Source organism: Symphalangus syndactylus, chromosome 2, assembly GCF_028878055.3.
Source record: "Symphalangus syndactylus isolate Jambi chromosome 2, NHGRI_mSymSyn1-v2.1_pri, whole genome shotgun sequence".
Lineage (NCBI taxonomy): Eukaryota > Metazoa > Chordata > Mammalia > Primates > Hylobatidae > Symphalangus > Symphalangus syndactylus.
The window spans coordinates 145,707,604-145,723,424 of record NC_072424.2 but is presented as its reverse complement, the minus strand read 5'-3'; the positions used below and the strand labels follow the sequence as shown (position 1 = coordinate 145,723,424).

At 48.5% G+C, this 15,821-nt stretch overlaps 1 protein-coding gene across 2 annotated transcripts in view; it reads right to left on the bottom strand.

Moving 5' to 3' along the window:
* The window catches only part of SMOC2 (SPARC related modular calcium binding 2), a 217,072-nt gene extending 201,501 nt beyond the window's left edge, over positions 1–15,571 (bottom strand). For both annotated transcript variants that reach the window (XM_055269689.2, XM_055269690.2), the window contains exon 1: positions 15,286–15,571. In XM_055269689.2, the coding sequence (XP_055125664.1) occupies positions 15,286–15,369 (84 nt within the window). In that variant the 5' untranslated portion in view covers positions 15,370–15,571. The remainder of the gene's footprint in view (positions 1–15,285) is intronic.
* Positions 15,572–15,821: the final 250 nt, after the last annotated feature.

Here is a 15,821-nt window from a genome sequence, read left to right as displayed (position 1 = left end):
ACAAGGCTTTCGCTTGCCACTAAAAACGACGCATCCAGAGTCCTCTCCAGGAAATCCCACCTTCTTCTCCTGTTAACAGTACCTGATGTCCCACAATCCGGAAGCACCCTCCTAAAAATGTAAGGAGGCTTCTCTGAGATCAGCCTAACCTGGGGCGCGTTTTGAAATCCAGCACTAGCCAGAATGTTCTCGTGGGAAGGCCACTTCCCTTCTCAAGCTTCAGTACTGGGGTTGCCGAAGGAGGAAAGCTCCATGTGGGAAAGTCGCTGTGGCCGCCAAGTGGTACCAGGGAGTCTCTGTGAGAGACCCTGCTGGGGTGCCGTGAGGGTCTCGCAGCACGAAGGTACCTGGTGTGAACGGAACCCACTGCGAGGCTTCTCTTTGTGGCCTGCTTCAGTGCAGCCCGACCTGGTTAAGGTTAACTCAAGGGCAGACCCATGGCCTGGGAATGGCCGCAGCCACCTGCCAGCCCTGCAGCCCCTCCACGCCCCACCCACCCTGCCTCAGTCTTGCAAAAACCCAGAGCCTTTCTCTTGTCCCCGCACAGCTAATCGCAGTCATAAATGGCGACAGCCAGGCTGCGTCATTAGGGAACAATGTGTGTGGGACCCTCTTTTAAACTATCTATCAATTGAACCAGAAGCAGATGAAGTGACTTCACAGAGCTCAGGGACGACACATCGGCCCACACGTTCAGCTCCGAGTGATGACTCCTTCCCAGCAGGCCCGTGCCCCCACGCCTACTCCGCCCTCCCTGGGCTTTGGGGTGGCCCTGGTACGAGGCATCTGCTGTCAGAGGCTGGGCTGGGGGCTTCTCCACCCTGGCCTGAGTGCTGCGCCCTTTCATAGGAACAGACCGGGAAATCGGGAAGTGAGGTGAAGACTCCACCCAGATGTTTGCATGGATTCATGGAGGGGGTCACCCTAGTCCTCTAATGCTGTTGAGATACGAAGTTCTGAATCCATGTTGATTCTGTCACTTGCAGTTTTCTCCCCAGAGCTGCCCATTTGTATAAAGTGAGGCTAAGTTGTTGGGTTTGTTTTAAACCCCTCAGGTCTTCCTCTAAGTCCAAGGTTTTGGACCTCCAGGATATAATGGCTCATTCTATGTCCTTTCTATGATATTCAACATCAGTAATTTTGAGTGACACCCCAGAGATAATAATGAAATTTGTACCTTTTTCTTTACATTTTATAAAATCTGTGTGACCTTTATAAGGTGAAGAAGTATCAAATGTTCTTCAGAAAGTTCATTTTAAGAAGGGAACAATAAACAAGTATAAACATGAACATTTTTAAGTAGGAGAGAATGAGGAAAGAAAAGGGCCCAGCCTCTCAAAGCTGGGACTTGAGGGCCACCCACCACAGCCAGCTGCCAGGCCAGCCCGGGCTTGGTGGCCACCGAGCCAGCATCCTTCCTGCCCCTCTCTCTGAATCCATCATTTCTGATTCTGCTTAGAGAAAACCACGATTGGGACAAGACACAACATGGGAAAACGGTAAGTTGATTACAAAGTTCACCATTTAATTCTTTTATATCTTAAAGAAGAAAACTAATAGACAAGACCCCAAGTCGGCTGCCCTCCCCTGGTCCTGTCTGGGGCCAACTGAAGGGTCAGAGCCAGGCTCTCCTCAGCACCCCTGGGCTGCACCTCAAGCTGGCCTGGTTCTTGGACAAAGCCCCAGTTCCTCCCAAGGCCCTTCATGGCAGCCCGTCCTCACTTCGCCCTGGCACCCTGCAGGGGACCCTAATGAGCCCTCCCCTCCTGACCTGGGCTCCCTGAACCCAATACACACAGCTCCCATCTAGACCCTGGCCACCAAAACCCTCCAGAGTCAGCTTGAGAGCCACCTTTGGGCCAGCGCCAACCCTCTGCCCCACACCATTATCCGGTCTCAAACCAGGACCCTGGCCACAGGACGTGCACCTGTAGCATCTGCTGGAACACTGGCCACGCACAACCTGTCCCTAGCAGCGTCTTCAGCACATGGCTGGTACAGGTGTAGCTTCAGGATACGTCCCATGGAAAAGTCACAAGCTCACCTCCAGCTCGAGACACACCCCAAGTGCTGTGGTATGATTTTTTTCACATATTTTAGTGGGTTTTCTTTTCCCTTTCTTCATCAAAGCCTCCTCTGTTCCCCAGAATGTGTGTTTAGAAAATCCCAAGAACGATCTGATCAAGCAGCAGCTGAAGAGCAAACGGTCTCTACCTGCAAACACCTGGTCCCACCCCCGGTGCCTCCCACCTGCAGAACCTGTCAGAGCCGCAGTCTGGCCCTACCCGGGACGGGGAGATGAGTTGGGGGCACGTGTCCTGAGAGCTCTGGGTTTCGTGCTGGGAAGTTACGAGGGGCTATTTTCAGTTCTGAATGAACCTGGAAAATCCAGAAAGCATCTAAAGAAGAAAGGGTGAAAAAAATGTGTGACAAAAAAAAAAAAAAAAAAAAAAAAAAAAAAGCCCATTTTGGCTGAGGTTAGTTCTGGGTTAGTTCAATTCTTCTTCACAAATGCTTCAGCAATGCCTCAGCTTTCAGAGCCATAGAGCCCTCGAGCCTCCTCAACCTTCCTGGGGGAGCTGGGACACACAGAGCCCAGAGGCAGCCCAAAAGTAGAGACGGCCACAGGGCAGAGTCACAGGAGGATACAGAGTGACTCCCTGCAGGCATCATGGACTGGGTGGAGCCTGGGAGTAACAGACAGAGAGATGAATCAAGATAGGGAAATAGAAAGATGAATAGAGTAAGAGAGACACAGAGATAGTACAGAGATGGACAGAAAGACAGAGCAAGACACACAGAGACAAGGACAGAGAGAGAGATGGAGACAGAAATAGAGGGGCAAAGAGAGAGAGATAGACAAAACAGAGAGGGAGAATGGCAGAGACCAAAGATAGAATCAGAGAGACAGAGAGAGAGGGAGACAGAGAGAAAGATAGAGAGACAGAGATGGAGAATGGCAGAGATCCACAGAAAGAATAAGAGAGACAAACAGAGACGGAGAGAGATAGAGGACAGAGATGGAGAATGACAGAGACCAAGAGATAGAATCAGAGAGACAGAGAGAGAGGGAGACAGAGAGAAAGATAGAGAGACAGAGATGGAGAATGGCAGAGATCCACAGAAAGAATAAGAGACAAACAGAGACGGAGAGAGAGGACAGAGATGGAGAATGACAGAGACCAAGAGATAGAATCAGAGAGACAGAGAGAGAGGGAGACAGAGAGACAGAGATAGAGAGACAGAGATGTAGTATGTAGAATGGCAGAGATCAATAGATAGAATTAGAGAGACAGAGACAGAAAGAGACAGAAAGAGACAGGAAGAGACAGAGAAAGAGACAGAGAGACAAAGAGACAGAGAGAGACAGGAAGAAACAGAGACAGAGACAGAAAGACAGAGAGAGCGAATGGCAGAGACTGAGACAGAATCAGTGAGACACAGGGAGACAGAGGTACAGAGAGAGACAGACGGAGAGACAAAAAAGAGAGAGAGAATGGCAGAAACTGAGAGACAGAACTGAGAGACACAGAGAGAGAGAGAGAAAGAGAGAGCCTATCCTCTAACTCTCCACTTGGCTTTGCCAGGGAAATTCTTTTCTCCTTTTTGTTGAACTCCAGGGTAGACTGAGAAGAGTGAGGAGGAGACCCAGAGACAAAGGCACAGCCCGAATGACAGGGCCGCAGGGTGACGGAGCCTTGAGGCCACCGCACCCCCTGGCTGCCCTACACCCTCTTGGGGCACAGCCCTGGGTCCCCAGTTCCTCCCCCACCCCTGCCCACATTTGTCAGGCCACCCTGAGCACACTCTAGAACAGCCTGCACCTGCCTGCGTCCGACAGCAGATTCAAGCCACACTGCCCTGAATTCCTCAGGTCGGATCACCCTGAGTGTCCAGCCAAGGCCCTGGGGACTCTGGTGCAGAAACAGAGGCTGTGTCCTCCCAAGACCGACTTGCAGGGAACTCTGCCCCCGGCCCTGCTGTCAGAGCCACTGGGAGGAGGGCGTCCTGCGTGGAGCCCGGAGGAAGCCCCAGAAATTGACGGGGCGTGGCCTGGGAGTCAGCCTCATGTCAGCCTCCGGGGAGCGGAGTGGGACAAAAGCCTCGGCCTGGCGGGCTGCCCTCCTTCCTGCTGCCTTCTAGAATCAAAGTTGGCCAGACAACCTACAGATATGTTTGGAATTTAACAAAACAAAACAGAAAGAAAAAGGTAGCAGAAATAAGGGAAGGGACTAGGAATGGTGTAGGAATCTAAATGACAGCTGCTAATGATTTTTCAAAATTTCCTTCAGATTTTGGGGTACAAAAAAATGCAAGTGGTGTTTTGAATATCTGAGCACAGAAATTTTGATTTGCTGCACTTATTGTTCTTTTGAGTTAAAATCCCTCAGGAAAATCCCATGTCTGAGAATCCTATCACTGGAGAACACTGAAATATAATATTCATTTAGCAAATAAAAATAAGCGATTGTTTTAAATAAAACCCGACTCACGAAGTGGACTGACCTCACAGCAGAAAGAAAATAGCACCCTATTTAGCCAGTCCAGGCCCCAGACAGGCAGCCCGCCTCACACACCCCCTGCTCACTCTGGTTATTTTAAAACCAAAATTCTGCTTCAATAACATGATACTCTTATCTGATATGTGGGTAGTAACACTGAATGTAACATGCATATCCCAGACTTCTAAATAAAGTCAGTAGAAACATCAGGCTAAAATGTCCCTGCTTTTTAATTCCCTAATTTAGCATTTTGCATCATGAGCCAATTCTTTAAAGCTGGAAAGTTGAACTCAAGTGAGGCAGCAGGCCCATGGGGTATTTTTGCAGACAAGGTGGCAGAAACTTTGCTGGTGGTGGTAACCCCAGACCCCACCGTGGGACCCTCCCCTAAAAGACAGAGCTCAGCCATTCTGGGGCTCCCTCCTGTGGTGGATTCTGGGAACCAGGGAACCTGGGAGACAACCTCTTCCACCTCTTCCAAAAAAGGAGAGGGTCTTCCCCTCACACCAGCTGGGTGATTGCACCTGGATGTTTCCAGCAGGGTGTAGAAGGTGGGAGAGATGCCAAGAGTACAAAAAAAGAAGTTATGACTCCACCTGGATTTTATCTCTAAATGAAAAGAAAGATCTATCTTTGGCAACTCTCTCCAAAAGAGAAATCTTTTAAGAATGAAGAACTGATTAGCATACTCACGGGTCTGCATATCCTACAAAGAAAGAACTTAACGGACGTGTATGTTCAGGCAGAGAGATTGCTCACTTTCCTTAGCCTAAGATGTTTACAAAAACCTAGAATATATACACCCAGAGAGGGAGAAAGAGAGAGAGACAGACAGAGAGAGACAGAGAGAGCGCGTGAGCTGCCTGGCAGGGATTCTGGGAGGACACGGGGGTTCATGTCTGTAGGGCACAGAGAGAGGGCTCTCTCATGTTTTAGAAGAGAAGGGTACAGAGTGTCAAGTGGGTTTTTTATTCTTACAGGCACCTTAATCCCACATTCCAGATGCTTTCATCCTGTTTCTGGAGAAGGTGTCCATGTTTCCAGAAAATAGCCTTCCCATGTGGCAGAATGAGGCAAAAAACATGCTGTTACGACTATTCAGAGCTCACGGGACAACAGTCTTCACAAAGTGTCAATTGTTGGATTAGTGTTAAGTTTTTACAGTTACATGTACTTGGGAGTTCAGTTTAGCATTTTACTGATGATTTCTAAGACCCCGGCTGTGGGCAGGGGCGACCCGAGGGAGGGAAAGCTCGGTATTCTGCTCGCCTGGGCTTTCCCCTGGGGAATAAATCAGTGCAGCAAATGGAAAGGTAGCCTGAGGGAGTGAGCTCTAGTCACACCCATTGCTTGGGAGAATTGAGGCCAATCCATTCACGGGAAGAAACAGGACCATGTAACACATTTGCATCAACTGGTGGCTGTATTTCCAACCTAGGATAATGGAATCAAGATGAAAATCTAGTTTTGATAAAAATAATATGTAAAGTATCATGTGGAGGTGCCAAAAAATTCAGAAAACAATGAGTGGTGGAAACTGGTTTAGCAGAATCTTAAATTTAGAGACACTTAGGATTATTATCCGATCACCAACTAGTGCCACCTCACAAGGTCACGTTCGGGTTTAAGTGACCAACTGCTTGTGTAAGAGTATATCTGGTGTTGGGACCACATTCTTAAAAGGCTATCAATGAAACAAAGCTCCAAACAGAACCCGGTGGAGAAAAGGAACTGAAAGTGTCAGGGCCCGAGATCATTCTTTTACATCCTGGGAAGCAGCATCTACTACATGCATCCAGCACTTCAACATGAATATCTCATTTAATCTACACAAACACCCCAAATACTGGAAGAGAGAACCCAGGGCCTGAGAAGAAAGGGGTAGAGGAACAGGGAAGAGAAGGACCAGCTGGGAAGGGGTCTCATCTGCTGACAACCTAAGCATCTTCTTTAAATACTTAAATAAGGGGCCCTGGAAAATAGATGATGTCCATTCCTGTTGATTCATTAAGAGACAAATGTTTAAAGGTTACACGACTCTCAGCCTTCATTCAAACACAAACCCTTTCAGCATTCCTAGTTGACAACTTCTTATATAGGATCCAAGAGGAATTCTCCTTAGAACAAATTTTGCTCTATGGTGACTAGCATGACAGCAGGCCACCAGAACGCTCACATTATCTTTCTTGCTTAGTGTTCAAAACTTTAGGTACATTTGTATTCCAAAGACAGAGGCCTAGACTGTCTTTGAAAGGGCCATAATGTCATATTATCCAGATTCATTCACCAGTAAAAGCTACCTTCATCTTTTCTCTCTCCTTCCTTTTCTTTTTTCTCTTCTCTCTTCTCTTTCTCCTCCTCCTGATAGATAAGCACATCTCAAGGAAGCAGCAATGACAGGATCCTGATTGAAACTCACTGTCCTTGGGAATGCAGGACCGCAGGGCGCAGTCCTGACCAGGGTCAGAATGGTATTTGATAGGCTGCTAACTGCTTCTTCTTTGATGCGGCCATTTCACCGTGAAGAATATGACTGTCCCTCTACAAATATGTGTGTTACAAAATTTAATTCAGTTGTCCTTTGAAATGAAGGGATGAGAGAAAAGCACATGTTTATTTTATGCTTTATTAAAGGTAATGAAACCTTCTAGAGGGTCCAGAAGTGCTTGTCACACACAGGGAGCTGGACTGCCAAGAACCTTAATGCCAAAGAATGGCCATGCATGGTTTATCTGACAGTCCCAAGCTGCCAGCCACCGCAAAATGAAAGTATATTAACTTCTTTTTTCCAAGGTACATTTTAGGTTAGTTTTAATTGTACTTAAAAAAATTGTTGATTACATAGACCCACATCCCATGTGGCATGAATTAATATACAACCAAAACCAAAAATATACCCTAAAGCTCAGCCGATTCTTTTTCATTCAGATCTCCCAAGTTATTTTTAAAATTATAAGCACATATGGAATTTCCTTTGTTATTTGAAATTTCTATCTCCTATTTAAAAGTAATTCTCTTATTTAAAAGGTGACTATATTTTATGAAGTCATTTTCCCTCAATTCGATTGCTCATGTCAGGAAGAATATTACAGTGACCGCTATAAATGTGAGGGAAGTTTGTACACAATGGTTCTGAGATACGACTTTAGATTTACATTTTTTTCTCGACGTTATAAGAAATGCCGTGGCAGAGGAATAAGGGGGCAAGTGTGTGGGTGGATTCATGTGAAGACGGATCAATCTGCACAGACACTGGGAATCAGACAACAGAAGCTGGACACAGAGAGCCACAGGCAGGTCTGCGTTCACTTCTCAAGATGGGCGATGGGCCACAAATGTGGTTCCATGTGAGCAAAGAAAGAAAAAACAAGGTAATAAGGTATAAAAAAACTGAACATGGGGGTTAGATTTTGAGTGGCACATTAGACCCACAACACCAAATGCAAGCAGGGCATCATAAAATGGTAAAACTGGAAAATATTTGGTGATATGTGTCTGCCAAACACAGGGACCCCATTAAGGTAATACCAACCCCCCTACCATTCTAAAACTGAAAACGTGCCCAAAGACATTAGAATTATTAGTCTACTCACTTCAACAACACGTTTCCATCCTTGCTCAAAGTGCTATGAATATGTTAATTAGTACTTTACTTTAAAACGTAAATATGTATCACGAGGCTTGTGGTAGGAAGAGGGAGTTTAGCAAAAGATGTGCATAAGCCTCACTGCCTCAGTGGAGAGAGGGTAGCCAGCACCATCCTCCTCCCCATCACCATCCTCCCCATTACCATCCTCCTCCCCATCACCGTCCTCCCCATCGCCATCCTCCTCCCCAGTGCTGTCCTCCTCCCCGTCCTCCTCCCCATCACCGTCCTCCCCATCGCCATCGTCCTCCCCATCCTCCTCCCCGTCCTCCTCCCCATCCTTCTCCCCACTGCCGTCCTCCTCCCCAGCGCCGTCCTCCTCCCCAGCGCCGTCCTCCTCCCCAGCCTCCTGGGAGCGGCCCCACATCTTCTGCTCTGCTCCTAAAAGCCCAGGTCACCACCAGGAGGGCTGCTCAAGTCCAGCGCAATGTTGCTTTCACGGCAGAGAATTCGAAAGAGTCTCTTCCATGGGAAGATTTTCCTCCTTCACAACTCAGCGCTCAATATCATCAACCCACCACTAATCCTAGTCACAAATCCCAGGTTGGTTTGGGCCTGATCTGGGAGAATGCCTACCATCTTCCTGGTCCACTGTGGGCTGATACATGGGACAGCCCTGACCTGGGCAGGGAAAGCCTTCGGGAGTCAGACAATGTCCCTAATCCCAAGAAGAAATCAAATGTCCATGGTGGCACCCAGCTGGTACTCAGGGTGGATTTATTTGATTCTAGCACCTTGATTGATCACTGAACAGAGTAAGAGATAAAGAAAACTCCCTGACTCAGCCAAGGTCCACTTACATACCACAGCATTTTTTTCTGCCAACAAGCTGGTGAACTTGTCCTTTAAGAACTGACTAAAATCCAACAGACTCAGTATCCAAAATGAGACGGGCTTAATGGTGACCTGCACTCAAGGGCTCTGAACCCCTTTGTCAAACACACCACAGGCCATCGTGTTTACCTACAACGCTTCCACCTTCAGAAACTTTGTTATTATTGGAAGACTCTTCGCTAAGAACCTCAGATGTTAAGAGTTTGCCTACCCCCTTGCCCCCAGAAATGTGTGCCCTCAGCTAGGGGCTCGGAAAGGGATGGGAACGGTGAGAGATGCTGCAGCTGGCTCCAGGGCAGGGCTCAGGGCACCCACACGTTAGCAGAAGGAAGGAGTGTGAGGAACAGAAACTAGAAAACCCTTCAGGGAGTCTCAGCCAGTGCTAAAATAGAAATAGCAGCATCCACGGTCAGTATTTTGGTAAAAGGAGAAGCAAAGGAAGTTTCTCCTAATTTGGGCAGAAGCACAAAAGAGAAAGAAAATCGATGACCAGCCACAGCAGGTGGATCACTTGAGCTCAGGAGTTCAAGACCAGGCTGGACAGCATGGCGAAACCTCACTTCTAAAAAAAAATACAAAAAATGAGCCAGGCGTGGTAGCATGTGCCTATAGTCCCAGCTCCTTGGGAGGCTGAGGCAGGAGAATCGCTTGAGCCCAGGAGGCAGAGGTTACAGTGAGCCAAGAGCGCACCACTGCACTCCAGCCTATGGGACAGAGCAAGACCCTGTCTCAGAAAAGAAAACAAATAGATGACCGGGGGGAAGAAGACCGTAAAGTGGGCAGAGATACGCACTGAAGGGGACGCAGCCTGGACATGCTATGTTGACATTTGCCTTCTCTTAAGTGACAGTTTAATTGGCGGATATGCCACATTATGTCATACATAATAAAAATCAAAATAACATTGTGGTTCATCAAAAAGAAGTCATTCTGAGACTGTCTCTGTGTTTAAAAATCTAGTTAAATTAAGCCAGATATTATAAAATTTTCATTTGTAATTTTTTAATCCTAAACATATAAATGTGATTTAATATTTTACTTGGTTCTCTTTATTTGTTTTATTACAATCTTTGCTATTTGGTGTCTGGCCTGGAACTGCAAAACCACATAAGAATGTCTGTTATTTTCACTTTCAGAGCAATTTCTTTTTAGCCCATAGGAAATTAGGAATCAACAAAATATTAATTCATATTATAAATCGTCCCTCTTGTGAGCTACAGTTAAATATCCAACATATTAACTGTTGTACATACTTTACAGACATACAATGACTAATGCTGGGATCTTACTCTATTACTCAATGCCATCAACTGGAGAAACGTAAGAGCTGGCAGGTCTAAAGACTATTTCTTAAATTTTCTCCTCTAACTTCAAAATCCTACTGGAAATTCATCATTCTAAGTTTGTGTGTTGTATGTGTAGAACAGTTTATCTTTTGTTTTTGTTTTTGAGACAGAGTCTCACTCTGTCGCCCAGGCTGGAGTACAATGGCACGATCTCAGCTCACTGCAACCTCCGCCTCCTGGGTTCAATCAATTCTCCTGTCTCAGCCTCCCAAGTAGCTGGGATCACAGGCGCATGTCACCACACCCAGCAAATTTTTGTATTTTTAGTAGAGATGGAGTTTCACCATGTTGGTCAGGCTGGTCTTGAACTCCTGACCTCAGATGATCCGCCCACCTTGGCTTCCCAAAGTGTTGGGATTACAGGCGTGAGCCACTGCTCCCGGCCTGGTTTATCTTTTAATTCAAAAATATATAAATGTTATCCTTGACCTCCAAACCAATGTTCTGCTGACAATCTTAATAACAATCCCCATTCTAAGATCCTGGATTGGCAAGAAGGCTTATTTTGATATAGAATTACTGAGAATCTGTTCGGTTCTGAGCCACTGCAACTGACGTTACATCCATGCCCATTGGCTGCATGGTCTTGTTAGGGCCTGCGATTGCTTATAGTGTTATTTACGGTCTTGATTTCACAGCAAAATTAAAGTGATTCTTCCAGATGTTTGGGTTTTTAGACGCCATGTAAATGGGCTTCTAAGTTGGGAAATTTTGATTATGTTTAGTTCTCTCCTCCTTAACCACCTTCGTGGTCCGTCTTCTGCTGGGGAATGCAGTCGAAGCCCTCCCAGAGCATGAAATGGACTCAAGGCATTTGCAATGGAAGAAGAAAGGAAAAAAAATCACAGTAATTCCCTTGAAGATCCAAGGCTGAGTGAGAACTATATCAAAACAGGACGAGGTAGGCATTCCAAACCACAACTGCTCAGAAATGGAATAGCATTTTTATTTTTGCTGTTTCAGCAAAATCAATATTAAATCATCTCATGAACTTGCTAATGAAAGTTTTAAAAAATTACACATGGGTAAATAGTTTTCTTATCACCTTTCTTCTCTTTCAAAGCAAATAAACACAAATAGGAGTGGGAAATAACTGTTTCAGGTCTGTGGTCATGCATTCCGCAAGACCAATAAGAGGCATTTACCAGGTGCCAGACCCTCTGTGAGAAGATGAGGGTTCAGGATGAAAGTCAACCACAGTCTGAGAGGTGAAACGGCAGTGTGGAATTGTAAAGTTCCTGAAGACAGTGAGAAAAACAGTGCAGAGAACTCCCCCGAAGAAAGAAAAATAATGGCAGGATGACTTGAGAAATATTCGGGTCCGCTTAGTGACCAGGGCCCCTTCAGAGTCTCTCAAAACTTCCGTTTCCTCATCTCTTGAATGTGGAGACAAGAGTACCTTTAACGAAGTCATGCGTATGACCTTAGGGGAGCGTTAGGTATTGGCAGTAAGAGAAGTCTGAGAAGGATGGTTATGTGACTTCAACATTCTAAGTGTGGGCAAAATATGATTTGGTCAACATGGAAATGAATACTTTGGCTCTAACCAAAAACCTCTGGGAAAGGGGTCCCAGGCAATATTGTTCTTCTCTCTGCCTTTAAAGAAATCACCTAGATATGGGCTTATGGATCAGTCCATCAAAATTCACATAATGACAACCATGATAAAGTTGAGTAATTGTGATCACACCTGTTTGCTCTTTGAAAACAGAATTATGTGTAATAAAAACCATTTATACTAGAGATCATTCCCTCATCTCAGTCATTCACAGAAATAAAAAGGAAAATGGGCACTATGTGGCATTCAGTGTACCTCCTTCTTCAAGGAAGAAATTGACCTGCATCCAAATTAGGGCACATTGGACACACTTAAGAATGCCATTGTTGACTGGAGGTGAGAGGGTCTGAGCAATAACCAGGAAGTTGTACAAAGCCATCAGAAAGTCACAATGAGAGACACAGAGGGCCTCACGGTGCCATTTCTAAAGAACGACTTTGGTGGAAAGAAGAGAGATCATTACCAGGAAAAGTGGATTCTCTGAATCTTAAACATAAAGTAGCAGAGGTGAGCACACCAGCAATGCTGGGCCCACCAAGAAAGCGCACTCACCATAGGTGGAGAAGACAAATGTGTGGTCCTGAGAAGCCAAATATGGCAAACTGAAAGCCCCAGAGAGGCTGACACATTTCCCTGCTTCTAGATGAGAAGAAATGAATGGAGTAGAAGGAGGCAGAGAGGCAAGCTTTCCTCCTTGGTCTATAGAGTCCCACATGGCTACTCCCACAAAGTCCACATATACACCCAGAGCCAAATGGTGTGCTCTGAGGATCTGCAGCAGGTGAAAATACTGCAAAGTCAAATCCACACACACCTTAATGCCACAACGCTATATGCATTGATAATTATGGTATTAATTGATAACACCCATGGCATGGGCACCATCAAAACAATGTTAGCTGGGGAACTCACATATAGTAGGTGCATTAAAAGCCCTACCTTTAATCCTCATGACATGCTTGAAAGATATTATGTATTCTTATTTTACAGATAAGGGGACTGAAGATTATGAAATTAACTTGCCTGAAGTCACACTGTGGGTCCCGCCCACTGCATGGACTGATACTGCCTCTGATTTATTAAAGTAGGTAGGATGCAAATCGTAGGGAGAGAAGGCCCTTCTTTGAATGAGGGCCTCTGGAGACAAAAGAGATTTCCAAAAACCAGAAGGCAATTTGAAAAGAGATCAGCACACTGAAAAATGCTGCACATCTCACATCTTCCAGTGACCAATCAGATCTCAGGCCTGCCTCAGTTACTTTGTAACTCAACTACTTCTTGATTTTCTAGACTGCGGGTGGGGTGAGAAGAAGTGTGCCAACATGCGTTATGGCTTTAATCTTTTCTCCGGGATACTGATTTTATTTGCAAATGTAAATTTCAGGCAAAGTGTTCTTGGGGAATGCAGCCAACAGGGCAAAGCCCGCGTGGGGTATCAGCTCCTGCACAGAGACCCCACATGCAGTGGGTCTCACCACAACCCAAGACATCCTTGGGGCAACCTCAAGGAGGCAAAGGGTGAGAGGGTTCAAGTAAACAGATGAGAAAGGAGAAAGAAGACAAGAAAACCTGCCGAGTCTTAAACTGTTCTAATTACTAACTACCTTGATTCTGCTCTTCCAGGGGGGACCAACAGGCCCAACTCCACCCCCACACACCCAGGGCAGCAGGCAGATGGCAGTCTCTACTTTTTGCAGTTTCAGAAAATCTGAAAATCCGTGGCAACTGTAGGTACCTGCTGCTACAGTCCTGGAAGAAAATACTATGATCTCCTTTGGAGAATTGGCCTTAGTTTCTCTGTCTCCTCTAGTGTGCTTTAAGAGTGTGTGGGGGGTCTGTTTGTGAGTGTATCTGTGAGTATATTTATGTCTAGATGCATGTACAGATGTGCATATACATGAATGCCTCCAGTGAGTGTCCTCTGAGGGACCCCTCTGGGGAGATAAAGGATCTTCAGGGAAAGCCTGAGTGTGTGAAAACCTCCTTGGAGCCCCAGTTAGCAGTTTCTAATCTACAAGTCATTTGTGAGACACAAGGCAGGGACCCCGGGCTGCTGCAGAAGAATTTTAGGTATGAGCAATGAACTCACAAACCATCCTTCACACTGCTAAAACGCAAAAGAAAGAAGACGAAGAAAAAGTAAAAGAAAAAGAAAAGATGCCCACATGACTGTTTTAAATTTGCTGAAAGGCAGAACCGACCACAGCTTATTTCAACCATCTTTATTTTCAATACAATAAACACCTTTAGGACAAGTCCCCGGCCACTTAAAAGACGGCTGTCCACCAGAGGCGTTCTCGCTACCTTCGTGTTTTCTCAAGCACTTGTTCAAAAACACATTTAAGTGGAATGTTTTCGTTTCTGGCGATTGCATTAATGATGGGTTTGCAAACCCTACAAGCCCACGAGGTCGGCTGGAGCTGGGGGCTGCAGACACCCGGCCTTGGCCCAGCGGCCGCCGCGGGTTGGCTTAGCCGGCAGGGGCTTGGCTCGGCCCCCTCTACATAGCTCCTCGTTTGGCACCGCGTGCCTTGGCCGGGCCAAGCCTGTCGCATAGAAGTTGCAGCTCAGAAAGAAAAACACAGCGGTCAACTGCGGTGACCCTCGCGCTCAGGAGCGCAGCATCCCTGCCACGAGGAAGAACCCAGAGGCCCCACAGAGCGGGGAGCCGCCGCCTCCCTCCAGTTCTGTCCTGAGAAGGGAAGAAAGCGCTTCTCTAACACTCAGGCCCATGAAGAATCATCTGTAACCTCATCTGCTTCTTCCTCGGCTCACTTACGAGGGTCTCTGGGAGAGTCAGACCCACGAGTGGGGCCCACGACTGGCAGCCCCTTCACCCGGCGAGAGGCCCGGGATCCGCGCGGCGCACGAGCCCAAAGCGGCCTGGAGAACGCACTCCAGGCCGGGTCCCCCTGGGCGAGGTGGGCGCCCAGTCTCGGCGGGTCTGTCTTGGCCTTGGGACAGTCCGCGGGGCGGCGCCGGTGCTCCCAGACCTGGTTCCCCGCAGGCTCAGGCCCAGCAGTAAGCGCGGGACACCCGAGCGCACCCGCAGCTCCCACTTGTCCGGGGTCTGCAGGACCCCAGGAGCCTCTCACAGCCGGGTCAGAGCCCCCAAGTCAGGTGGGGTCCCAGTCGGGTGGAACCCGAGGGGCCCGTCGCAGCCGCGGCAGGACCCCGGCGGGCAGGGTCCCCAGAAGCCCATCCCAGCCGGGTCCCAGGCGCGCACGCTGCGTCCTACCTGCTCCAGCCCCGCGGGCAGGCGAAGGCTCCACGGCCCCCGGGGCCACCTGCTCCCCGTGCCCGGGCGCCTGGGCCTGGAGCGGGGCGCGGGGACCCGAACCCGGCCCGCTGCAAGAGGCGGCACCACTTGAGCACCAGGTCCCGCGGGCCCGGGCTTACCGTGAGAGCAGAGAACTTCTGCGCGGGTACCGGCGGGAGCAGCCCAGCGAGCAGAGGCAGCCAGCAGAGCTGGGGGAGCAGCATGGTGGCGGAGGTGGCGGGGGCGGGAGATCGGCCGCGCCCTGCGCCCTGGCACTGCAGCCGGGAGAGCCCAGTGGGCGAGCGCGGCCGGGCGGGCGCGTGGAGGGGCGGCTCCGCGATGCTCTCCCCACCGCTCCCGGCGGCCCGGCTGGAGCAGCTCCCCTGCAGGCACCCAGAGGTCCCCCGCGTCCTTTGCGTCCGCCCTCGCTCCTGTCAAATACCCCGGAGCTTCCCGGATCCTCCCCTCCCGCCCGCCTCTCTCCCTCCCCCTCTCCTCCCCCAGCCCCACCTCCCAGCGCCCGCTGCCGCGCCCGCTCCGCTCCGGTGCCCGCTCCGGCCCAGAGGCCTCCCTGGCGCGGGACTGCGGAGCGAGAGGTGGAGCGGGGGCCACCAGGGCTGCGCGGTGGCCTGTCCGCTCTGTCTCTGTGCCTCCTTCCCCCCGCGCGCACACTCAC